The sequence below is a fragment of the Mesoplodon bidens genome (assembly GCF_964165515.1).
Source record: "Mesoplodon bidens genome assembly, chromosome: 7".
Classification (NCBI taxonomy): Eukaryota; Metazoa; Chordata; class Mammalia; order Artiodactyla; family Ziphiidae; genus Mesoplodon; species Mesoplodon bidens.
In genome coordinates, this window is record NC_138164.1 from 14918106 (window position 1) to 14942740 (window position 24635).

At 54.5% G+C, this 24635-nt stretch overlaps 1 protein-coding gene across 1 annotated transcript in view; it reads left to right on the forward strand.

Annotated features, from left to right (window-relative positions):
• The window catches only part of DSCAML1 (DS cell adhesion molecule like 1), a gene marked incomplete at its 3' end in the record, with an annotated part of 343503 nt that overhangs the window by 241101 nt on the left and 77767 nt on the right, over positions 1 to 24635 (forward strand). The window contains exons 4-8 of the mRNA XM_081238516.1: positions 1658 to 1804; positions 7564 to 7842; positions 11283 to 11558; positions 13823 to 14119; positions 16038 to 16310. Of these exons, the coding sequence (XP_081094642.1) occupies positions 1658 to 1804; positions 7564 to 7842; positions 11283 to 11558; positions 13823 to 14119; positions 16038 to 16310 (1272 nt within the window). The remainder of the gene's footprint in view (positions 1 to 1657; positions 1805 to 7563; positions 7843 to 11282; positions 11559 to 13822; positions 14120 to 16037; positions 16311 to 24635) is intronic.

Genomic DNA, 24635 nt, shown 5'->3' on the forward strand with positions numbered 1-24635 from the left:
GAGGTGGTGAGTTCCCCAGCCCTGGAGGTATTCAAACGAAGACCAGAGGAGCTTTGTTAAAGATGTGGTCAAGCACATTCAGCTTTTCAACCCTGCAGTTCTACAGCTTTCATTGTTGGAAAGTATCCTTTGGTGAGGTCTCTGTTTGCTGGTGCTGAGATCTTGTGCTTGTGCTTGGAGGGATGAGACACCACAGAATATTCCTAATAGGAGAATGAGCCAGTACCAGGGCTCTTGTCAGTGGTTGAGAGGGCTCACTCAGCACCCAGGTGGGAGGAAGCAGACCTCAGAATAATAGGATTTGAAGGACATGGGGCTACCCAAAATGTTTCCTTATGAAAGCCTGACAGTCCAATGTTAGCAGGTCCTTTGTATGAGGTCAGCATTACCCTCTCCCCTGCAGCTTTCTTGTAAGTCATTACTCACTGTCCTGATTCTGATGCCCCCTCTGGTGAAAATGGCAGCCCGGGGTCTGCTATGCCCTCCTGGGGAAGCAGCTGTGCCCCTAGAGAGCAGGCAGAGGGACCCTAGGTTAGCTTCTCGATCTCAGTCTAGCTGGGTCTTGGGTGGGAGACCATGAGCTTAGAGTCCCAAAGCCAGATGCAAGCCCCTCCCCAACCCTCAAGTCCACATTCTCCCCTTTTAAAATCAGCCCTGACTAGCTCAAGTTCAGGGTTTGCCTTAGGACCTTGGACGAGAAAATCCACTCTACCTCGGAGTGTGGTCTTGTCTCGTAATCAGCTAAATGGGTGAAACTACTCTGTCCTTTCTGCTTCACGCTGTCACGGCAGTGAGACCGTGCAGGGCGCAGTGCTGGCACCTTTGCCTTGAACAGAATGGTATCAAAAACTGTATGATGAATTAGTATGGTAAATCTGTGTCTCCACGCCCCCACTCCTAGTAAATCTGTGTCTCCACGCCCCCACTCCTAGCTTAGCCTCAATAATTGTTTCTTGGGTGAATAAATGGTGAAAACTGAGAGAAAGGGATTTAGGCTTGTGTTTAGGCTCAGTGCAAAGGGAGAGCTGGGAGCCGGAAGGCCTGAGTTCTGATCCACTTACTGGCTGTGTGATTTTAAAATGGAGATGACACCTCAAACAATTGTAAGAACAAGCAAGCAATGAACATTAAAGCTTTGCAAACTCTTGCAAAGAGATGGGAAAGGTGAGGACTGATAGTCACTAAGTGAGCACTTACTGTGTGCCAGACACTTTATTATTTTTTAATAATAATAATAATACTCTAATAATAATAATACTCTATGAAGGATTATTTGCACCCTGTTGCACAGATAAGGCTCAGAGCGGTTAAGTAACTTTCCCAAGGTCACACAGCTCATAAGTAAAAGAGTCAGATTGGAACCCAGATCTTAGTCTGACTCCAAAACCCAACATCTTCCTGTAAAAAGCTGAAGTATCTACATTTAAAGGCATAATCATTGTAATTTCTATTTGTTTGTACATAGAAAATCCTCATCGGTTAGAGATGCCCCCCTGCCTTCAGCACTACATCAGCTTCACCCCCTTGTTTTCCCCATCACCTCCCCTCCCCTGGGCAGCAGTCCTGGCCTAGGAGAAGGCCACCTGCAGGCCCAAGTTGCTTCTGGTAGTGTGCCCAGCTAGAGGAGTAATCGACTGTGTCCTGATTATGTCTCCAGAAAACAGGTTTTTTATTACTTACCATGGCGGGCTGTACATCTCTGACGTGCAGAAGGAGGACGCCCTCTCCACCTACCGCTGCATCACCAAGCACAAGTATAGTGGGGAGACCCGGCAGAGCAACGGGGCCCGCCTCTCCGTGACAGGTAGGCGAGAAGGCTGGGGAGGAAGGGCACCAGCCCACCCTCGGGACTGGGTGGGCATGTCAGCACCACTGATCAGGGAGTCTGCTGTGTGCTCAGGGGATTCAGAGAAGGAGATTAAAGAACACAGGTACAGAAACCACTCGGGGAGACCTTGTCCAGTTTGGTTTTGGGTATCCTTCATATAAGGACTCTACAGTTAAATTCTTTCAGGAGTCTATACCTGAGAAAGCTTAACTCTCCTGAAGAATTGTTATTTTACCATTTATCAAATAATGAGGGATATGGAACCCATCCTCTCTTTCCTTTTTTGCCTTTGCTGCCAGGAAGTTCATAGATACAATCTGCTATGCAAACATAGCAATGATTCACTTGGATTGGATTGGATTAGGGAGATTTTGTATTTCCTTGTGTCCCTAAGTATTTTTTAGGATTCTATTCTATCTATTTTTGAATACATGTATGTCTTTTGTTATAGCCCACCTCACAACATTTGAAAGTAGGCAAGCAAAAGGTTAAAAAAAATCTCTGAATTAAATAAAGGACTTTTATTCTGGAGTGATTATAGCTCCTTATGGAAGGAGGAAAGCTAATATTTACTGAATCCCCCTGTGTGCCAGAAATTTCACTTATGTGCTGTATCTTAGGCACTATACTAGCCTGGTCAGGTGTGCACTGCTCTCCTTATTTCTATAGGTGAGAAAACCAGAACTTAGGGAAGCCAAGCAACTTGCCCCAACTGTTTAACCAGTGGGAGGCACAGCCAGAATTCACACTGAGCCCCCTGACCCCGGCATCCTCCAGCTGCACACCCTCATGGAAGGGGCTAATCAAACACCACACACGTGCCCCAGTCACAGAAGAAAGAAAGGCACTTGGCGCTCTTCAAGGAAGGCTCTCGGGAATAGCACTTTTCAAACTGCGGACAGTGATCCACAGACATCATAACCTATGCGACACACGCTGGTATTTCCTACCACGTGCACTGCGATGCACTCTGATATCTTCTATTCTATTCTATCCCATTTCAATTTATCTAAATGCTGGACGCACCTCACCTCATGGATTTCATAACTTCGTGACCATTTGTGACTTGCAGTTTGAAAATCTCTGCTCTTGTGGAGGTGGGATCAGAGTGGCTTTTGGAAGGGAGATGAACTGTAGCCCCCACCACATCATTCAGTGTGTCTGGATCTCTCAAAAAGGAGCTGGATTAGGTGACAGCTCAGATTCTGTCTACGTCTGACATTCTGTGGTTTGGTGAGGACTAACCCTGACCAGCAGGTGACTCTCTCCAGGACCCCCTCTTATTTGCCTGGTGCATTTGGGGTCAAGAGTGGAAAAGCAGAAGCTAGGAGAGTGAGGATCGGGCTCTCTGATTCCCCCTTGTGTCTCCAGAGCCTGGCCCTGTGCCTGGCACATAGTAGGTGCTAGGTAAATATTTGTGGAATTAATCAATGCCAAGGGAAACTGCGCTGTCACGTGGGGAGGAGATGGGGCTGTGCTGTGTGGCCCCACCTTTGTGGCTAGACCTTGCCATCTGCAGCCCAATTCCCAAACGTGTCAGTGGTTACCTTCCAGATTATAGGGACTTGTTTGTGTCGTGTTTTGCATCTCATTTGCATGCCTTTCATACGATGTGGGAAAGGCACAGAAATCCTCCCTCCTGCAGGCCTGCTCCTTTCCGCTGCACGAATATTTAGCCCCTTCATCCTACTAATCTTACTTCCACTCTTGTCCCTCAAAAAAGGCACCCTTTAACCTGGAGGATATGCCAAGCCTTATCCTTCTGCTGTCATTGCCCACCAGCTGGGGATGGCGGGTGGGGACGTGGAGAATGGGAGATGCTACCAGAGACTCGGAGATGAAGCCCAGATAGAGAAATGGAGAAGCAAAGATAGGGAGGCAGCCGGACGACAAAAGGGGAGAGGCATGGGCACAGAGAGAGAAAAACATAGGGCAGAGAAAAACAGAAACCTAACAGAGAGACAAGGATAGACAAGATGACTGCGACAGGGTGGAAGACGTTAGGAGCGGAGGGGAGCTGAGGGGAAGGGGCCCCAGGAGTGACGCGGGCCCTGATGTGATGTGATGTGACAAGGCAATCTACAAGCAGCTTGTCTCGGCAAAAATGCAACTGATACCCAAGCGAGGCAGTGCAGAAGGAGATTCGTGTCAGGAGGGCTCAGGCCTCCGCCCACAGCCTCACATTTCAGATCCACTCCCAGAGCTGAGGGCAGGGGTCAGTCCCAAGGCAGCTTTCAACTGAGATGTTTCTCTCCTTAGTGGCCAGAACCCTGTGAGCTCCCGGGGCTGGTGGTCGGGAAGGGTGTCATCCCTCCCTGGCCAGAAGCTCTGGGCCAGCCCCTGGAATCAGGGATGGGAGATGCAGCTGGGTGTCCTGGCAGAGCTGGGCCCTGCCAAGTCACCTGGTGGCTGAGGGTGTCTGAGCCCGGCACACCCCAAGGGATGGCTGCCCCTCCTCCTCACCAGGTCCAAAGGCAAGAGGAAGGGGCAGCAGTGCCTTATCGATGGTCATTGGATGAGGGCAGCAACCACACCTGTGGTTTTTTCAGTTCTCACCAGGTGTTTGATTAAGTAATAGGGAGGGACGGGGGAAGGAGAGAGTGAGATGTATTGGAAAAAGGACTCAGGAATCAGACCAAGGTTTCAGTCTTAGCCTCAGCACTCACTAGCTGTACAACCTGGCATCAAATCAATAATGTCTCCAAACCTCAGCTTCCCCATCTGTGAAATGGGAGTGACATGTTCTCCTTGGGGTTGTGAGAATTAAATAGGGTGCCGCGTGTAAAAAGCTTAGCGTGGGGCCGAACACATAGGAAGGGCTCAGTAGAGAGTACCTGCTCTGCTTGTTGTGGTCGTTGTTACTGTTGTTCTATTGTCGCTGGATTATTATTCCTACTACATCTCAGGGGGCGGGGGCGGGGGCGGGGAGGGACTTTTCATTTTTCTGTTAATTCTCTGAAGAGGAGGCAGTTGTGAGAAAAGTCTGAGCCCCCTAAAAATACAACCTAATAACCCTTCGTCACATCGAGGTGCTTTTTGGAGTTTGCCAAGTGCTGTCATGGGCATTAGCTCTGTGGAAGAGGCACCATCATTTGCACTTATAAAGGACGGCACCAGGGACCAGTGAGGCTGAGAGACCGGACCAGGGTTCCCCAGCTCACGGGGTGCCGAGCCAGGTGGAGAAGTCATATTCCAGAGCAGCACTGTTCAGCCAGCTGGGAGAGGTCCCAGCAGCTCCCAACCCCGACCCCGGGGCACACTGACCCCCTACCCCTCGCCAGCCCAGCCCCAGCGTACCCCCAGAGATTTCTCAGGACCAGGCCATCTGTCTCCCAGCCCTGCACTGGCCCTGCCAGCCCCCGATCCCCCCAGGCTGTCACCATACACGCCACAGCATTTTACTTCTGCTCCAGAGTAATGAAAGAGGTTTCTTTCCCTCAGAATTTAATTTCACGCCTGAGACTCGGCGATTAATTCCATCCCCACCCCCAGCCCTTCCTCCACTGCCCCATGGGCCCCTCCACTTGTAAATTCTGCGGTGCGCCACGGAATTTGTGTATTTTGCATCAATTAAGTGTCACATTGAGTAATTCTTCCCTGGCACCGGGTTTGTTTAGCCCAACCATTCCCACAGGATGCGGAAGAGGCCGCAGAAGCCGGCAGGGAGGGAGGGCGGGCGGGCGGGGTAGAATAGTAATCGCCGGGCACGTCTGTGTGGTGGGTTAGTGTCACTCGAGCTCTTTGACACACATTTTGCTCTGTTGCCCACAACAGCCTTAGGAGATCTGGAAGCAGTGGTATCACCTCCACGTGCACACGAGGAAACTCAGGCTCTGGGAGATCATAAGACTCACCCAAGGTCACACGGCTTATCAGTGACCCAGGCCGACTGGTGCCTGGGTCTCCTGATTCCCAGTCTCAGGCTCCTTGTGAGAAGCCATGGACAATAGGGAAGGAGCAGAGAATCTTCTGGAAAGTTCTTTCCCCAGGGGGTGGGGAGCATTCCTAGCTCAGCCTGTCTCCAAAGGGGGCAGGGGGGCGGGTGAGCTGAGGACAGAGGAAGTTTCCCATTTAGTCAAGAAGGGCCAGGAGGGATGTCAGCACTCTCACGGTTCACTCTGGAGCAGAATCCGGGGTTAGATTATTCCGTCTCAGACCCCATTTACTGAACAAGGGTGGCAGAGACCTGGTTCCGGATCTTGGCTCTGCAGTGTGATCTGAGCAGGTCACTGCCCCTCTCTGGTCTCCAGGTCCTCATCTGTGTGTGCCTTCCGAGTCCCTAAGCCAGCTCTACTATTCCACGAGCCTGTAAAGTTCTGCCATGTGCAAAAGGCAGACCACCGGCCCACCCCATGCCCACGTGCCCCTGTTCACCCTCCCTCAGCCGTTTATGGTTCAGCAGCCCTGCTCTGTGCCAGGCACGTGGAGATGCCGTAGGGGATCAGTACTGCCTCGAGGAGCTCTCGGCCTTCCAGGGGAGCCGGATACATGGCCTGGTGCTAAGTGCTGTTGGCAAGGGCCTGGGGGGAAGTGGCGACAGTGGTTGCCCCTGGGAGGGAAGCGGGGTGGCTGGGTGCAGGGGTGAGGGGGGACTCCCTTTGCACTGTATGCTCTTCTCTACTTTCTGAAGTTTTGTCATGTGCATATTTGCACTTTTCATTCTTTTTCTTTAAAAAGAAAAGGCTGCTTGAAAATAAAATGAAAGAAAAGGAAAACTCTATGGGAATCCAGTGAAAGTGGCCTGAGGGAGGCATCCAGAGGAGGTGACGTTGAAGCTGGTTTGTGAAAGATGAGTAGGAGTTGGCCAAGCAGAGCAGGCTGGCGGACAGCGTGCTGACAGCATGCCCTGAGTGGGGAACTGGTGAGATCAGAAAGGGGTTGGGGGGAGGCAGGCCAGGCCAGGGACCTGGTTGGCGTGAGATCACAGATCCCAGAAGGCCTAATTCAGGATAAGAAGTGTGGATCGTAATATGTAGGTAGAGGGAGCCTATGGGAGTTTTACATCAGGGGAAGTTCCCCGGTGGGCAGAAAACACAAAGAGGCCTTTTAGGGTGAGAACTAGACTGAGGTAGCGGCCAGCACGCCGCTCACGTAACACGGGCATCACACACAGAACCCCACCCGTGAGGGCCTAGGCCTCCTGCAGTGCAGGGCGCAGGCCCACAGTCGCTGCTTTCTCTAGGTTTGGGAATGCAAAAACCAGAAGCATCGTTGGGGTAGCCAGTGTGTTCTGTGGAAGGCTTAACTTCCGAATCCTCCTGGGCCCCAGTGGAAAGGCACTGCCCCCTCTGAGCCTGCCCAGATTGCAGGTGGGAGGAGACAGGAGGGGACAGGGATGCCCATCCTTGACAGGCCCAGACTGAGACTGACCAGAATTGCAAACCCAAGATGGCATGATTCTCATGTCACAGGGACTGTTTGTATGAAAGTCTCTCCCTCCCTGTGTCCCTTGCTGTTTCCCTTTTTCCCTTCTGTCTGTCTGTCTGTCATTCCAGCCTAGTCTGCCCACCATATCCTCTCCTCCCCCAGCCCCTGCTCCCAGCCGTGCTTCTCAGGGCCTCTGTCTGGCCCGAGTAGGAGCATTTCGGCCAGAGTCTGGGGCACAGGGAGACACAGTGAGCCTCCCACACTGGGTATCATTCACTCTGGACACCAGTGGGCAGCAAGTTCTGCGGGCCTGCCTTCCTGCTCCCACCCAGGGCTGGCCAGGACCTCTCGTGTTCTCTGCCTTCCAGACCCGGCCGAGTCGATCCCCACCATCCTGGACGGCTTCCACTCCCAGGAGGTGTGGGCCGGCCACAACATGGAGCTGCCCTGTACCGCCTCCGGCTACCCCATCCCTGCCATCCGCTGGCTCAAGGATGGCCGACCCCTCCCAGCTGATAGCCGCTGGACCAAGCACATCATGGGGCTGACCATCAGTGACCTGCGGACCGAGGACAGTGGCACCTACATTTGTGAGGTCACCAACACCTTCGGCTCAGCAGAGGCCACAGGCACCCTCACAGTCATCGGTGAGCGGGGAAGCCCCTCTTCCAGCTTCAGTAACCTTTGGGAGCACTGCGTGTGGTGGGGAGGGGCATGGGGGCAGCCGCCCCTGCCTCTGGCCGGCCCCAGGGGATGATCCCCTGGTTGGGGAAGGCAGGTTGGTGTCCTGGGAAAAGCACTGGGTTTGAAATCAGAAGACCTGCCTTTTGGTTCTGATATCACCAGATAGTAGCTGACTTTGGGAAAATCATATAACCCTGGGCATCACCTCTGTGCCCTTTGCTGTCAAAGGGGATAATAACCCTGGCCCTCCTACCTCCCAGAGGTCACGAGGGTCAAAAGGGACAATGACGGTGATGTGCTAAGCTCACGGGACTTCTCAGCTTCTTGGGAGGAGGCAGTCTATACTAAAGGAAACAGTGCTGATGTGAATCCATCAGAGGACATATGAACCCACCAGAGGCGACATGCAGAATATTTAGCGATAATTAATAGAGGTACTGAGTGATCAGGGCAGACGCTGGAGGTAAACAACCAAGGCAGCCTTTCCAGGACCTGCCGGCTGGGCATTAACTCTGGTGCTTCCTGTTCCTCCCCATCCCAGAGCCCCAGGGTCCAGGGAGCACGTGTGGAGAGCAGGAGGTCTTCGCAGACCCCTGCTGCTGCTGAGCTGCCGGAAGGGCAGAGAGGTCGAGGCAGAGGGGCTGAAGCTAAGGAAAGAACCCCGGAGGGGGATTTATGAGACCCAGGGGCATCCTTTGCCCCGCCCCACCCCCGCCATTCCTCCCTCGAGTTCCCTGCTCTCGGGGCTGCAGGGAAGATGTTGGCAGCCGTGGGGCTGGGATTTGGAGATTTGGAGACCCAGGATTGTGGGATCTCACTCCTGTGGGGCAGCAACAGCCTGAGTCCTTGAACTTTGCACCTGAGGGCGTTGTAAAGGATTCGGCCTGGGAAGCAGAAAGGGGCTGTCCAGAGGTGATCCCATCGCCGTCCTGCAGAAGGGGCCCCTCTGCCGTTAAGACTGACCAAAGATGCTCTCCGCCCAGCTCACCACCTATCTCATGGGCACAGAGCTGCAGGTCTGTGGACCCTCAGGTGGACCAGAGAACCACACAGAGCCCACCCGCTCCTGGCCTTCTGGGCCTGCTGTCCAGTCGCCCTCAGCCCAGATATGGGCCCAGTGTCCTCCCCATAGTCAAGGGGGTCTTGACAGTTGGAGCACATTTATCTGCAGTGTGGGGAAGAGACCCCCCCCCTGAGAATTCACTGTGAAGCTGGAAGAGCAGAAAGAGCCCCAAGAAATGCTCTGGGAGCAACAGTTCATAATACAAATGCTTAGGTTACAATCCTGAAGGCCTGGGGGGAAGGGGCGGTCCTCTCGTATGAACAAACCCTGGACCGCAGAGTAGGCAGATAGAAGGACCAGGATTAGAACCCTCTTGACCTAAGCACTGGCCAAAATTGTTTGGTCTAGAATTACCTTCAACCCCTCCTGCTCTACACACACACACACACACTCACACTAACATTCATATACACGCACTCTCTCAGGGAACAGGTCAGGAGGGCCACGTACCCCCAAATCCTTAGAAAATTAGCAAGTAATTTGGTGTTCAGAGCTCCTGCCTCAGGACAGACAGGCAGGCAGGTACTTACACACACACACACACACACACACACACGCAGATGTGTTGAAAGTTCACATGCCCACCTCCCCGTACACACGTGCACACATATATGGTGCCCATATACACTCACAGATACACACGTTCCTCCACGTAACACACTCTCATCCTAGAGCACGCACACAGACACACAATAAGTAACTGCCTACAGCTGTGTGCACGCACCGCCTGCCCCCGCCCCTGAGTGGAAGGGTACACCTCATTCTCCTCTGAGACAGCTCCCCACCCTCTCCCACACTGGGCTTGACTGGACGACCAGGTTCAAAGGGAAGTGACTTGGCTTTTCTCTGTCCTCCATCCTTCCGATAGCTCCTCTCTGCCAGGTTCATGGCGAGGAAAGCAGTGCTTTCCGTACTCCGCATCATTCTGCCCCCAAGCCTCCCACGCATCCTAGCCCGTGCAGGGGCAGTGAGGAGGCAGCGGCCGGCTGGCAGGGCCCCGAGAGCCCTGGCTGGTGACCGGGACAAGCAGGATGCCACCTGCGTCATGCTGCACTGACACTTCCTGGACAGCGGGCAGAGGCTCTGGTAGTGAGTAGGGAAAGCACAGTGTGAGCAGACTTGTGTGTGCTTTGACCGTGCCCCCCCAGACGGGCCTGCCATGACCCCATCTCCTGCAAGCTCCCTCTCTGGGGGTCCAAGACTCCTGCAGGCCTCAAGCTCCTGTACAGAACCCCAAGCCCATGGAGATCAAGGGAGAGAGGCCAGCTTGGGGGTGGTAACCAGCCAGCCAGCCAGTCAAGCGATAAACCTGACTCAGACAGCAGTAGTGACATAAAGATGAGGGACACCGCCCTGCTTTCAAGTGGCTCAGAGTCCGGAGGGAGAGATAGAAACAAAGTGGTGATTAGAAGACCATGACCTTAGTCTTGTGTTAGTTACACACAGGGAGCCCCCAAAGAGAGATCTTTAACCCAGCCTGGGAGAGGAGTGGTGTCCAGGAAGGCTTCCTGGAAGGGGTGACACCTGAGTTCAATGTGGATGAGTAGGAAGTAGGTAGAGGGGGCAAAGAGTGCTCTAGGTGAGACTCTGGGTGTGCAGGAACCTCAGGCAGGCTGCTGGTCTAGACGCTGCATTGCTGAGAAGGGCGCCAGGTCCCCAAGGGCCTTGATGGCCTTGAATGCCACGCTGAGTTTTTGGGTGCCGTGGAAGTTCAGAACAGGGCAGTGGCTGCAGCATGGAGAACCGATGGCGGGACATAGGGAAAAGGGGGGCAGGGAGAAGAGAGTACTGCATGGGTCCAGGTCAGGAGCTGCAGGCCTGCAGCAGGACAGGGGTGGTGAGGATGAAGAGCAGGGGATTAACTGATGCATATAAAGGAAGTCAGACCAGCAGAAGGTAGCAAGTGGTTACCTGTATAAGTACAGGAGACAGGTGGCTCAGCCACGGGTGCCTCCCTGGTTTCTAGGGTGGGTGACAGCGAGGACAGTGAACCAGCCAAGCTCCCATCCTCCTCATGAGCCAAAGGGAGCTTCCCAGCCCCGCCCAGCCAAAGGGGCCACATCAGGAAAGCACAAGCCATCAGAATAACAGACGTAGAGACATCTCCTGGCCTCACCCTGCCATTTAACAGATGAGTAAACTGAGGCCTAGAGAAAGGAATTTGCTCGTCCTGGTCCCCCCTGCTACAAGGAGTCTTGGAGACAGAATCAGGGCCTCCTGACTCCTGGGGCCTTTTGTGACCACAGCTCACTCCTAGCCACACTCCACTCACAGGGAGTCCTTTTTCTTTTCTTTTCCTCCCCGTTTTCCCTCGCCTCTCCCCTGCCTGGTCTGGCGCAGACCCTCTTCATGTGACCCTGACACCAAAGAAGCTGAAGACCGGCATTGGCAGCACCGTCATCCTCTCCTGCGCCCTGACGGGCTCCCCGGAGTTCACCATTCGCTGGTACCGCAACACCGAGCTGGTGCTGCCCAACGAGGCCATCTCCATCCGCGGGCTCAGCAACGAGACCCTGCTCATCACCTCGGCCCAGAAGAGCCACTCCGGGGCCTACCAGTGCTTCGCCACCCGCAAAGCCCAGACCGCCCAGGACTTCGCCATCATCGTGCTTGAGGGTGAGCTGGGGCCGCTGGGGCAGACGGGCAGGTTCAGGACTCCTACAGCCCGGCCAGAGGCAGGAGGCATTCATCCAGCACTCACAGCACTCCAGGCAGATGCACTATCTTATTTCATCCTCCCAAGGGCCCTGTGTGGAGATACTTTTTTTTTTTTTTTTTTTAATAATAACCATTTTGCAGTTGAGGAAACTGAGGCTTCGGTCACTTGCCCAAGGTCACACAGCCCTGCTAAGGAAGAGGGCTGGGGTTTGAACTCAGGGCTCTTAACCGCCATACTCTGTTGACTCTGCCCTTCCAAATTACTAGAACGTCACTATTAGAAGGGCCTTCAGTAGGGCCTCAAAGGCTCTCGGTCTCCTGGAGGCTCTGGAAGGGTGCTGGGAACCTCTGGATTTTTGCATCCTCTCCCTGCCTGAGCTCTCTTCACAGCAGGCCCTGTTTCTTACCATGGACCTGGCTTTCTACCTGCTTCTCTCTCCTTTTAAAGCTACCAACCCCCCAAGGTTCCTCACCCAGAACCCCTGTGTATGGCTGTTCGTGTCATTCACTACACAAGGTGCCCAACTAAGAGGGTGAGGATTGAAATCCAGCTTGCACTCCACTTACCAAGCCATGCACCCACACTGGGCTGTGACCATGCAGAGGAGACACCTTTTTCTTATTTGCACAAAGATGCAGGGGGGGTTAGCAGAGGCCCTATCCTTACCAACAAAGTTAGTGGTTCCCCAGCTCCTTTGTTGCTCCCATAATCCTGTTCCTTCCAAGGATTTTTTACTGTGATAATAAAAACACCAAACCTGGGCAAACCCCACGGGTATCTGTCTCACTGTTACAGCCCAGGGGTCCTCATTCCTTGGCAAGTGGGGCATGAGAGCTGGGCATCCATCGAAACTAAGCCCTCATCCTTCACCCAGTGCCCAGCAAACTGCCTTCCTCAGCCCCTACCTCCTCTTGTCCTGCCCTATCCCTGGTCTCTCTTCCCAATGAGGAAACACATCAGCTGGGCGCAGCCTAGTGTGAAATGGGTGCCTTTCATCTCAGGGGACCTCCTGTCTGAACTACTCCCCTGCCAGGAACAGACTACTCCCACCCAGTGCATTTTCTCTCTGGGGGCTACCCCTATGCCGTTGGTGGATCTTACAGGACAGCTGGTGCCTGCCAGTTCAGAGCTGGGTGTGGAGAATGAGGCTGGTGAGAGGGGCAATGAGCTGGAAGGGAGGGGCAGCCGGAGAGGGAGGGCTGGGGATAGAGGCAGAGGAGAGGCCAAAGGCAGTGACCGCGCCAGGCAGCACCAGGCTCCACCAGGCACCAGGCTCTCCCCAGGTTGGAGATGAGGGTCTCCCTCAGAAATGGGGCCAGGGACTGGCAGCCTGAGTTAACGTCAGCATTTTGGTGTGAAATGTGGGTGGGATGTAGAGTGCCATGTTACATTTGCCTTGCTTTTTTTTGTATGTTTGTTTTGGTGTTTGACTTTTTCAAGGATCTAGCACCTATTTTAATCCTTTACAGCAATCCTGTGTGGGAGGATGGCCAGGGTTGATGATGATGATCCATGGAGGAAGTGGGGCCCTGGGGGGTTACTTGTCCTGTCCAAGGTTATTCCATTAACCAAGACTTAAGCCCCCAAACAGACCCCACCACCACCACTGCCCCTGGGCAGCTTGCATTTTAAGGCTCAAGCTTCAGGCTTTTGCTAACAGAGCTACAGCACCAGCACCCCTCCCACTCGAATCAGAGCTGGAATTGGACCGTTCAGGTCCTGGTTCCACACAGAACTAACCTCTGAGCCTCTATGGCTTTATTTAAAAAGGGAGGAGAAAGAGGCAGAAAAGGAAAAGTTGAGAGGAGCTAACATTTATTAAGCACTTACGAAGTGCTGTGTAAGCATCTTTAATGCATTAATTCATTTACTCCTCACAGCATCAGTACCAGGAGGATATTTATCCAGGAGGATATAATCATTATCCCCATTATCTCCATCCTCCACAGAGGGGAGATGGAAGGACTCAGAGAGGTTAAGTAACTTGCCCAAAGACACAGAGCTAACAGGTAGCTGAGGGAGCATTCAAACCCAGGAGGCTTCATTCACGTGCACTAAACAGGGTTTTGCGGATGGTACGTGAATCTTGGAAGTACGCGGAAGTGCTTTACCATTGTTATGTCCTCCTCGTTGCCTCCTCCCCATGACGAGGTGGGGTGGCCTGGGGGGATGGTCTCTCTGTGACTCGGTGACCCTTAAGGGGGCTCCTCGCTCCCTGCAGACGGCACGCCCCGCATCGTCTCATCCTTCAGCGAGAAGGTGGTCAACCCCGGGGAGCAGTTCTCACTGATGTGCGCAGCCAAGGGCGCCCCGCCCCCTACCGTCACCTGGGCCCTGGACGACGAGCCCATCGTGCGGGACGGAAGCCACCGCACCAGCCAGTACACCATGTCCGACGGCACCACCATCAGCCACATGAATGTCACGGGGCCCCAGATCCGCGACGGGGGCGTGTACCGGTGCACGGCACGGAACTCGGTGGGCAGTGCTGAATATCAGGCGCGAATAAACGTAAGAGGTGCCTGTCTACATTTAAATATCAGAATAGGCTTTTGAGTTCCTTTGCCATCTCTGTGGTTACCATTCTTCTTGTGGTGATTAGTACTTATTATTAATCGTCATTTTGATTTTAGTAGAGGTCCCTCTCCTCTCTCTCTCCGTTTCCCTGCCCTCCACAAGTCCCATCGTCCATTCTTGTGTGTGTGTGTGTGTGTGTGTGTGTGTGTGTGTGTGTGTGTGGTGTACACTTCGCCCCCTTTGCATTCCCATTCCCCATCCCTCTTCACCCCTCCCACAATCCTGCCCCCCACCCCGTTCCTCCCCATCAATCTCTCTGGCCCCAGGTACCCTAAGCACTCCACTGGCGCCTACAGTCCCACCAGGGCCTTGCAAGGCCAGGGACAAGGAAGGGGCAGTGGGGCCAGGCTTGCCCTCTGATAGGGGTGTCCACCAAAGCTGTATCCCACTCCCACAATACTCCAGGAGATGTAAGCAGCCAGGAGCCAGGGCACCAGCATCCCTCAGTCCAACCTCCCCTGGCTACCCTCCAAGACCCCAGCCATCAAGAATAGGGAACTCAGGCTGGGTGAGGGTGCCCCAAGGCAAGCACCTTCAAGAGAGGGGGAAGGAGTCCTCAGGGTGACCATCCCCGTGCCTCGGGTCTCCAGGTTGCTGTGGTGAGAGCAGAGGATCCTCGGAAGCTCTCTGCAGCCCTGTGACGTCAGACGGGTCCTCATCTGACCCAGCCAGTGAGCCCTGACACGAGAGCACAAGAGGCGCAGGGGAGTGGGAGAGAAGGGGCACCGGACTAGGGGCGCTGGTGGCTGTCGTGGGCACGGGGAAGGGGAGCGGGGGTTCACTCTAAATTCACCTGTGCCAGGTGTCCGACCACCCATGAGAAATGCTGCCTCCCTTTGGCCACCCTCCCGCCCTCTCTGAACTGGAAGGGGACAGAGCTGCAGGGTCGTGGGAGATGCCTGGTCCTGCCCCTCATCTACTGGGTGGGGAGCTGGAAGCCCAGAGTTTCATGTACCCAAGCCAGCACTAACCCTACATGGTGGCCTCTGAGCCCCCTTTGCAATTCCCACGTGGCCATCCTCCTACCTGACCCAGGTGACGACACTCCCTCCCCTCCGCCAGTGTGGTCAGAGCCCCTCTTTATAGCCCCTTCTCAGGGGCCCACAAAACACATTTACCTGTTGAAAGAAAATCATCCACTGAAGACCTTCCTATTGTCCTTTAAATAGTTAATGTATGTGCGATCCCTTTTGGTACAAGACCATTATGAGCAAATCAAATGAAAATAACAAAATCTCTACTTTTCCATTTTAACCCCCAAATCTTAATCTCCTCATAAATGAGGACTCGCCCTCCCAAATCCCAGTAACTTCTTGGTGAGGCTTCAGTTCACTCATCTAGCCTATCCCATTAGGGGAATGGATTCTCGCTCGGGGCATGAATGAAATGTGTCTGTTTGCAGCTATTTGAAGCTAGTAATAGAGACCATGGGTGCCCCCAGTTCCAAGCCCCCAGTTCCAACCTGCCTTTAGTCTTGTTTTTGTTTTTGTTTTTTTGCGGTACGCGGGCCTCTCACTGCTGTGGCCTCTCCCGTTGCGGAGCACAGGCTCCGGACGCGCAGGCTCAGCGGCCATGGCTCATGGGCCCAGCCACTCCACGGCATGTGGGATCCTCCCAGACCGGGGCACGAACCCACGTCCCCTGCATTGGCAGGCGGACTCTCAACCACTGCGCCACCAGGGAAGCCCTCTGCCTTTAGTCTTGTAAAAAAGGCCTCCCCCTCCCCCTGCCAAATTTCCATCTCCTAAGAGTTTCCGAGTCCAAGCAACTGAGAAGAGCATGGCGGGGCAGCGCCCAGTGGTCCCTGGCTAACCGCGCCATCGCCCCTCCTCTCCTCCTCCCTCCCAACTCCTGCCCAGGCCCCCCCAGCATCCGGGCGATGAGGAACATCACAGCTGTCGCCGGGCGGGACACCCTTATCAACTGCAGGGTCATCGGCTACCCCTACTACTCCATCAAGTGGTATAAGGATGCTCTCCTGCTGCCCGACAACCACCGCCAGGTGGTGTTCGAGAACGGGACCCTCAAACTGACTGATGTGCAGAAGGGCATGGACGAGGGGGAGTACCTGTGCAGCGTCCTCATCCAGCCACAGCTCTCCATCAGCCAGAGCGTCCACGTGGCCGTCAAAGGTAGGCCTTCCCCCCGCTGCCAGCCTGAACCGGAGCCCTCCTGGTCACCCAGGGTTGTGGGCCGCTCTTCAGCCAGCCACTCAGGCAGCAGCAGGCAGCCCTGAGGGAGTGGAAAGCCACGGAAGAGAGGGCTCCGGCCTGGAGTTTGGAAAAAAGGGGGCGGGGTGGAAGATTGCTGGGGGCTGGGAGGGGGAGATTGCTGGGGGCTGGGAGGGGGGAGATTGCTGGGGGCTGGGAGGGTGGAAGATTGCTGGGGGCTGGGAGGGGGAGATTGCAGGGGGCACCTAAGAAGGCCACGGGTACCTCTACATTCCAGTTCCTTCTGTGGGCTGCAAGTCAAGACAGCACTGGCCCCAGGGGCATGAGGGGTCAGTGGCACCGGGGCAAGAGGCCCAGGTCAGAGGTGACAGGCTATATTGTTCCCCTGATGTTAGCATGGAACCACCCAGAACTCAGCAGGGCCCACGAGAGACCAACAGGTAGGAGAGGGGCAGGAGTCAGAGAGCAGAAGCAGCAGGAGGCTGGGTGGAGGGTGCACATGCTGGGGGCCCTGACTCCCTTCCAGGGCGCAGACTGGCCGGCCGAGGCTGCTTTATGGGATGGGCAAGGACCTTCCACCTGCTAATGCAGCTGGAGGCCTGGAGAGCACCGCCTGGTCCCTAAAATCCTCCTCCCTCCCAGGCCCGCCACGCTCACCTGGGTGAGGTCTGTGTTTTGTGCGGGGCTACCTAACACCGTGCCTGGTACACGGCAGCCATTCAGTAAATGTCTGTGGATTAAACAAATGAATGCATATAAATGAGCAAATAAATGAATTCGTGACTAGACGACAGCTGTCCCCTGGGTTTAGGGGCTGTGCGGGGGTGTGAAGCTCCCTCCCAAATACATTCTTTGGAACTGACAGGCCTGGAGATTGTCTGGACGGTGGGTGAAGGCAGGGTGGCCTGGTCACCTAGGAGGCAGGACGGAGAGGTGGCGCCTGCCAGGCCTGGCTAAGGAGAGGTCAGTGAAAGCCAGGCAGCGGGGGTGGAAGGTCACTGGGTCAGTGGTGGCCATGTTGGGTAAGGGGCTTATGTCCCTTTCTGAAGAGCCAGGGAGGGCTCACGCATATCCCCAAGGGACAACATGAACCCGGAGAGGGGGGCCAGCCTGTGCCCTAGGGCCCATGGGAAGGAAGAGAAAGCCGGGGGGTCCGGGCCTGGAAGGGGGCCCTGGCACAGGCGGAAGGCCTCAGGGGGCCCCAGACTCCTGAAGCAAGATGGAGTGGAGGCCTTGTGGACAGGAAGAGGGGAGTCTGGGGGAAGGAAAGGTTTGGGGAGACAGATGCTGCCTCTGTTTTGGGCCCCTTCACGCGTGCAGTGAAGATGGGACCTCCCGGGGCAGGTGTCAGGAGAACAGCTGGAGAAACGGTAGGTAGCAGCAAAACGTGCAATCAGTGCTTCGCCCCTCCGCTCCTTGTCACCAGGGCTCACTCTCATCGGCACACTGGGGCCGTGTCACATGCGCCCTTGTGCATCCACCACCTGTCACAGCGCCAGACAGTGTGTGTTTCTTGAGCTGAAACTGAGACATTAGTCTGGGTTGGAGTGACTTTCTGGGAAGCCTGGCTCTGAGCCTGAGAACTGGGGGACGGGCTGTCTCTGTGGTCCATCTCCAGCCTGAGGAGGAGAGAGGAGACCCTAATAGCATCTGCCTCGCTGCTCCCCGCCCCTGCTGCGCCCCAGCCAGGCTGAGGGGCATCCTGGCCCCCCCTTTCAGGCTACAACCTCTGCCCAGCCCAGGGGCCTTGTGCCGGCAGGAACCTCACAGCCCCCAGGCCCCATCCCCAGCCTGCCTCCCGTTCCCAACATCTCGGGGTGAGCCGCCTGTATCCATTTCTGTCACGAGCCGTGGACCGAGAGCTGACGGTGTAAACATCACATATTAAAACGTCTAACCTTTGATCTACACCCTTCACCCTCCTGCACCAGCGAGCATTTGGCCGGATTTGTTGGCTTAAAAAAATAAATAAACAACAAGGCTCCAGCGAGCCCCTGAGTATGCGGAACATCCTGAAAGCTGCTTCTGCTCATCAATTATTCAACCCCATTCAGGGAGCGATCAGTCCTAATGAATTGAATCGGATGCATTCCGTCTCAGCGACTCGCTGGGTCTGTTGTGATTGTGCTGAGCGACCGTGTCTCCCAGCCCTGGGAGAGGGAAAGGGACGCGTGCGTGCGTGTGTGTGTGTGTGTGTGTGTGTGTGTGTGTGTGAGAGAGATCTCAGAGGGCAGAGCCCCTACACTGGGCACATGTGGCTCCCGGCACACAGCACGAGCTTGGAGTTCAAAAGCAGGAGCATATGTGTGTGTATAGTACACAGGCGTGTGTGCTCACATGGCCCCTTGCCTACCCGCAGGGTCTGCAAATCCAGCCCCAGAAGGGCTATAGTCACTTGTTTTCTCTCCAGACCGAGAAGCAGCATTTGTATGAAGGCTCTGGGACCCTGTGCCCCTGCCTGTCCGAAAGCTTAAACCCATCATCCCCGCTCTCTCCCAGTCTCCCTCTCCCCACTTCATTAGAATGCACTTTTGCAGAAGAACCCATCAGAGCTGATTATGAGCATGCTGCTTGATTAGCTGTTGTGTGTTCTAAGAGCTACTCAAGGAGGAGGGTGGAGGAGGTGCCCCTGGGCGTGGAAAGGGGCCCCGACTCTGAGGGAGAGAGGGACAGGGCCCAAGGGCAGCACTCTCCACCCCACTCCTGCTGCCTGGCTGGGACGTGCGTCCCACCCAGAGGATCAGAGCAGAGACCTGGAGTGTAGGAAAGGGTGAGTGGGGGCAGGACAGGGCACTAGAAGCTTGAGATTTGTTGGAAGTCCTACCCCCCATCTCTCTGTGAGGCCAAGAGCCCACAGGCAGGGCGGGGCATAAACCCACGCTGCTCCATGAGCTGGAAAAACCTGACTCCATTCCTTCTGGGACTGCTTGTCTTCTGATGAATTTTTCACACACTGAGCTGAGGAGAGCAGAACACACCAGACACACATGCACATGCATGCACACACATGTGCAGAGACCTGTGTACATGAGTACACACGCATGGAGGCACTGTACACATTGTATGCACATGCATGCAACAAATAGACACATGTTAGCCTGTCCACACTTGCACACATACACACATGCAGCTGCATATACACAAATGTTCCCTCTGTCTGTATCCTCCTGTGAAGCGACATTCCTGAGCCACAAAAGGTGGCTGCAGGTGCTACCATAGACAATGTCACCTAAGTGAGCCTGTTGTGATGCAGCAAGGCAGGAGGGTCAAGGGGAGAGAGGGTGAGGAAGCTTCAAGGGCTGCCTGGGCTTGGGTGCATGTGACAGTGATTGGCAGGGGAGAGCCAGGCTGTGGGGAAGGTGAGTGCTTGTCTCTGGGCACCCAGAGTGATCCTTGGCAGGATGCCAAGAGGAGGACCCAGAGATCCAACCTAGATTTGGTGTCTTTAGGGCCCTCTGTAGCTGAAAAATAATGCAGCATAAAAGCATCTCTGGGCACGCAGGCCGAATGTTTAAGTAACTAAGAAGGCAGGGCTGCAAGTGGGGCTTCTTGGCTTTGGCTCAGTGAGGGAACATCTCCACCCAGGCATCTGAGTCTCTGGAGCCAAAACAAGGGCATGAAGTGCTTTCTGCCCATGCTCAGTAAGGCCAGGACCCAGAGGTAGTACCAACACACATGCACACACACACACGCACACACGCACCCTCACTCCCTAGTACCTATACTCCTCATCCACACTCTTGCCTCCCTTGCTGCTCAACAAGTCCCTGCCATGTGCTTGGAGCCTTCGGGGAGGCCCCCTTCCACCCTAGAGAATGTGTTGGGGGTTTCTATGATCAGGGGGCTTAAGAGAGAGCCAACCCTCTGGCCAGATGCCTGCCATTGGCACAGGTGGAGTTTTGGAAGGAACACACCAGAATCCAGAGGAAGGGGGCACAACAGGTTCCGTAGGGGAAGATTGCCAAATGTACTGGGGGGAGGGAATGCCAAGGATGCTGCTGCCAACAGCCCTTTTCCTCGGCAGAGGGAGCCGGGAGCACAGGAGCAGGCATCCTCCTTACTGGACAGGCAGCGACCACAGTGGTGGCGGTGTTGGCGATGAGGAGGAGGAGGAGGAGGAGGAGGAGGAGGAGGAAGCAGTATCTGTTTATTCATTCAGTGCCGTTAACTACGCACCCACTATATTCCAGGTGCTATTCTATGAACACAGCTGTGCTCAAGACAGACAAAAATGCCTGCCCTTGGGGAGCTTACATTCTATTAGGGAAATGGTTAATAACGTGAAATCTGTAAAAGATGTCTCATGTCAAATAGGGAGTGGAAATCAGAGTGCCAAGGGGCAGGAAGAGTGGTTTGCAATTTATTTATTTATTTATTTATTTTTGCAGTACACAGGCCTCTCACTGTTGTGGCCTCTCCCGTTGCGGAGCACAGGCTCCGGACGTGCAGGCTCAGCGGCCATGGCTCACGGGCCCAGCCACTCTGCGGCATGTGGGATCTTCCCAGACTGGGGCACGAACCCGTGTCCCCTGCATCGGCAGACAGACTCTCAACCACTGTGCCACCAGGGAAGCCCTGCAATTTTAAATAGGGTGGTCAGGGAAGGCCTTCCTGAGAAGAGGGGGTTGCATTAAAAAAGCTGAAGTGAGTTATTAATATTCCTATAATATTAGACTTGTTACAACTGGAAAATCAGCGTCAGGCTTTAGAGATTACTTCATCCAACTCTTCTGTTTTGCAGATGAGAAAACTGAGGCTCGGGGGCAGAGACAGGGTGGTGGTAACGAGGCAGCTTGCCCACATCACTCTTGGATTACAGCGTCTTTCCCCATCTCCGTGCTGCACAAGCAGAGAAGCTCCAGCTTCACACAGCGCCCATTCTCTGCTAAATGGTGCAATAAATTAAAAGGTTCGGTCCCGAAGAGAGATCATGAGAGACACCATAAAGTGTTTATGGGCTGGGCTGGTGGTCAGCATGCCCTCCTCTGTGCAACACCCCCAAACAAGTGGCCAAAACAGCTTTATGGTGGCCAGGACCACAGGGACTGCCACGACCACTGTGTCTTCTGAGCCATGCCAGCCTCTGACCTCTCACCACCACAGCATCTTGCTCTGACCCTGCTTCCCTCACAGCTGACTGAGTTGCTCTCTCACCAAAGATGACTGTGGCCAGAGCAGGGCTTCCAGAGATAAATCCCTTGGTTATGCAGCATCCATGCCCCTTACATTCAGGCCATGTACTGGGGAAATGCTAGGAGTCATGGGCAGGAGGAGAGTCCTTGTGGACTATCAACCCTGAAGAGGTCCCTTGTCATCACCGCCATGGAGGTGATCTGAGCCTCAGCTTCTTTCACAGAAGTGGAAATGGACATACACACACGCTCAACGAGCCCATGTCCACCTCTGAGCACAGGGGAGACACCACAGACTCACAGTTCAGAAAGCAGTCCCATGTCCACATCACGGGGCACCCCACCCTGCTTCTCAGAGCCTCCCACTCACAGCCTCCTGCTGGTATTCAACGAGCCCGTGAAGGAGCCTGGATCCCTAGGCTTTATTCTCCCTCCAGGTGGTCCTCATGTGCTGGGGTTATAGGGTTGTCGGAATGCCAGCCTGGAGCCGAGGAATTCTGTGAGCAGCTCTGGCCTCTACCACTCCCACCAAGGAGCTTCTAAGGGGACACTTATCCCCCCACAGAACCACACCTGCCCCATCAATCTGCAGCAGAGCAGAGTGGGGCGGGAAGTAAAGAGCCTTACTCCTTGGACCCCTGGGGGTGATCTGGCCATCTACTTCCAGCAGGGCAGCAGTGCACTAGAGAGCTCTGGCTGGCCCGGGTGAATGCCTAACCCCCACCCCAGGATGGAGGTTGGCTGCTGTTTCCTTCCCTGGCCGCTCGAATTGCCATCAGTGTTATTCCTGAAGACCGGAAGGGAATGACAGCCCCTGGTTGGCCTCTGCCTCTTGTCTCCGCCTTTTCCCACACTCTCACTCCATATATTTTGTAAAGCACGTGCATCCTTTAAGCCTCAGTCCAAATGCCACCTCCTCTATGCAGCTGCGCTCACCCAACCAGATGACGCCTCTTCTCAGTCTCTGAGTTCAGTATCTGTGTATTCAGGTGGTGCTTGTCCAATAACCACTGAGGGAAATGTCTTAACTTCCCGAGGAAATGCTATGCTTCTGGAGGTTCTATCCATATTTTAAGCATGCTTCTGCTTTCCCCAGCCCACACGGAGCATAATGCCTTCACAGAGCAGGCATTCCATAAATATTAGATGAATTAGTTAATGAATGAATTAACCTGCCTTAGTAACTTATTCCATTATCTAAATCCCTTTGTACTGAGAGAGACAATCTTTCCCTTGCCTGAGCTAAATCTCCCTGCCTAGTTTCGGTCTCCATTTGCTCTCTCCTCAACAGAAATGGAGCTCTTGGCCATCCACCCCTGGGGCAAGGCCCTCTCCTCTCTAGGCAGAGCCCCCCAGCTCCTTGCTTGACCCACGCATTCCCCTCTGCAGGCCCTCATGACTGCCACGACTCTCCCCATGTCCCTAGGGCTCTTAAAGGAGCCAGCTCTGGTGCTAGCAAGGGCCTGAACCTCAGGAAGAACCAAGGGAGAAGCTCCCAGCTCCAAAATTCTGTAGCATAAATAAGCATCTTGAGGAAGAGGGTAGAGCTCCCTCTTTTTCTGGATGAACCCCCATCCTGTGCTCTTCCTACCCCTTGCCCACCTCATAGGGAAACTTCTAAGGTCAACCCAGGAAATGATATCCAGACATATATTTATTCATTTACTCACCTGACAAGCATTTATTGGCCTCCTACAATTTGCCAGGTAAATAAGTCCTAGTTACTGCCCTGCAGGAACTCCCAGACACCCAGGGAAGGTGGTAATGCAAACAGATACCCCACCGGCATGTGATGAGTGCCATGATCAAGGTGTGAACCAGGTGTTGCAGGGCTGTGCAGGAGGAGGGCAGGCTTCACAGAGGAGGTGGTACTGGAGCGGGGTCTGAAAGGATGGAGAGGAGTTTCCCATGGGGCCTGCTGGGCTCTAGATTTGGGTCTTTGTGGGAAGGAAGACTGGACCAGAATTGGTTCTGCTAAAGCTAAGGAGACAAACTGGCTGGCAGATCCGGGTCTCTGCAACAATTCCATCAAAAAGTCCAAGGAGGCCAGAGGACTCAATCTGACCAAAGTACCCCAAAAAGGGCAGTGGGAGGGTCAGCAGAGCCCAGCGAGGAATCTCTGGGAAATCTCAGCAATGAGCATTGGGCCATTACTAGAATCAGGGTTCCAGAGAAATCTCTCTAGAGATATCCAAGGCCCCACAAACCACTCAGAATACTGGAGGCAAGGCCCCAGCCCAGGGAGTAGCTGCAGCCAGAGTTTGGGGGTGGGGACATCCAGACAATGACCAGAGCCCCAGAAAACCTGGCTGGACTGAGGACCTGGATTTGGGCCCATGCCATGGCGGAGCACACATGGTGGTTATTTCCACCCAGGGCCCAGCTGTGTTCACCCAGGCCTGGGCTGAATTTCGGAGCTGTGGGTGTTTATGGAAAACCGATGGAGCCCCCATGGCCAGAGTGAAGGGTAAGGTGGGAGGTGACATTGAGAAGGTCAGCTAAGGCCCCTGCTCTCATCCCATAGGGCATGGGGGCAATAGCCCTTCTAAATATCACTTCCTCTGGACCTAGAACTCTTGACCAGGAACTTCCCCAGAGATCCAAAGGGCTGCCAAGGGTTTTGCCCTGTCCACACCTGGTCACTTCACAGGGGCCGCTTCCTACTGAGCCCTGAAAATCCTTGGGGTGCCTTGGGCATGCATATGATGTCACCTATCCTTTTCCCCCCTCAGGGTTCACCCCCTGCTGTGTCCACTCTGGGTGGGAAGAGTAGCAAGCTTCCAAGGAGGGGTGGGGCTGGTGCCTGGGAGAAGGCCAGAGGACTGTGGACAGCCTTGTAATTTAATTATGTGACTGCAGAAAGGATATCTCATCTACTGGGTGCTCATCCTCCTTAAGCTGATTGTCTCCTTCTCTCTCTTCTCCCCCCACTTGCTGGGGAAGTCACTGTGGCCTAATTGAGTTATCATAAAGATAATGGCTGTTGCTCTAGCCAGAGCTGAGAAAGGAGGATCCCTCTTGCAGAGGCTCAGGCTCCAGACAGGCCCCCCCAGGGGCTGAGATGTGGGCAGTAGGAGAGGGGGAGGGCCAAATCTCTGGGCGGTGGAGGCTATGTGGATGACGTTTAGCTGGGTGAGTCTAACCAACTGGTTAT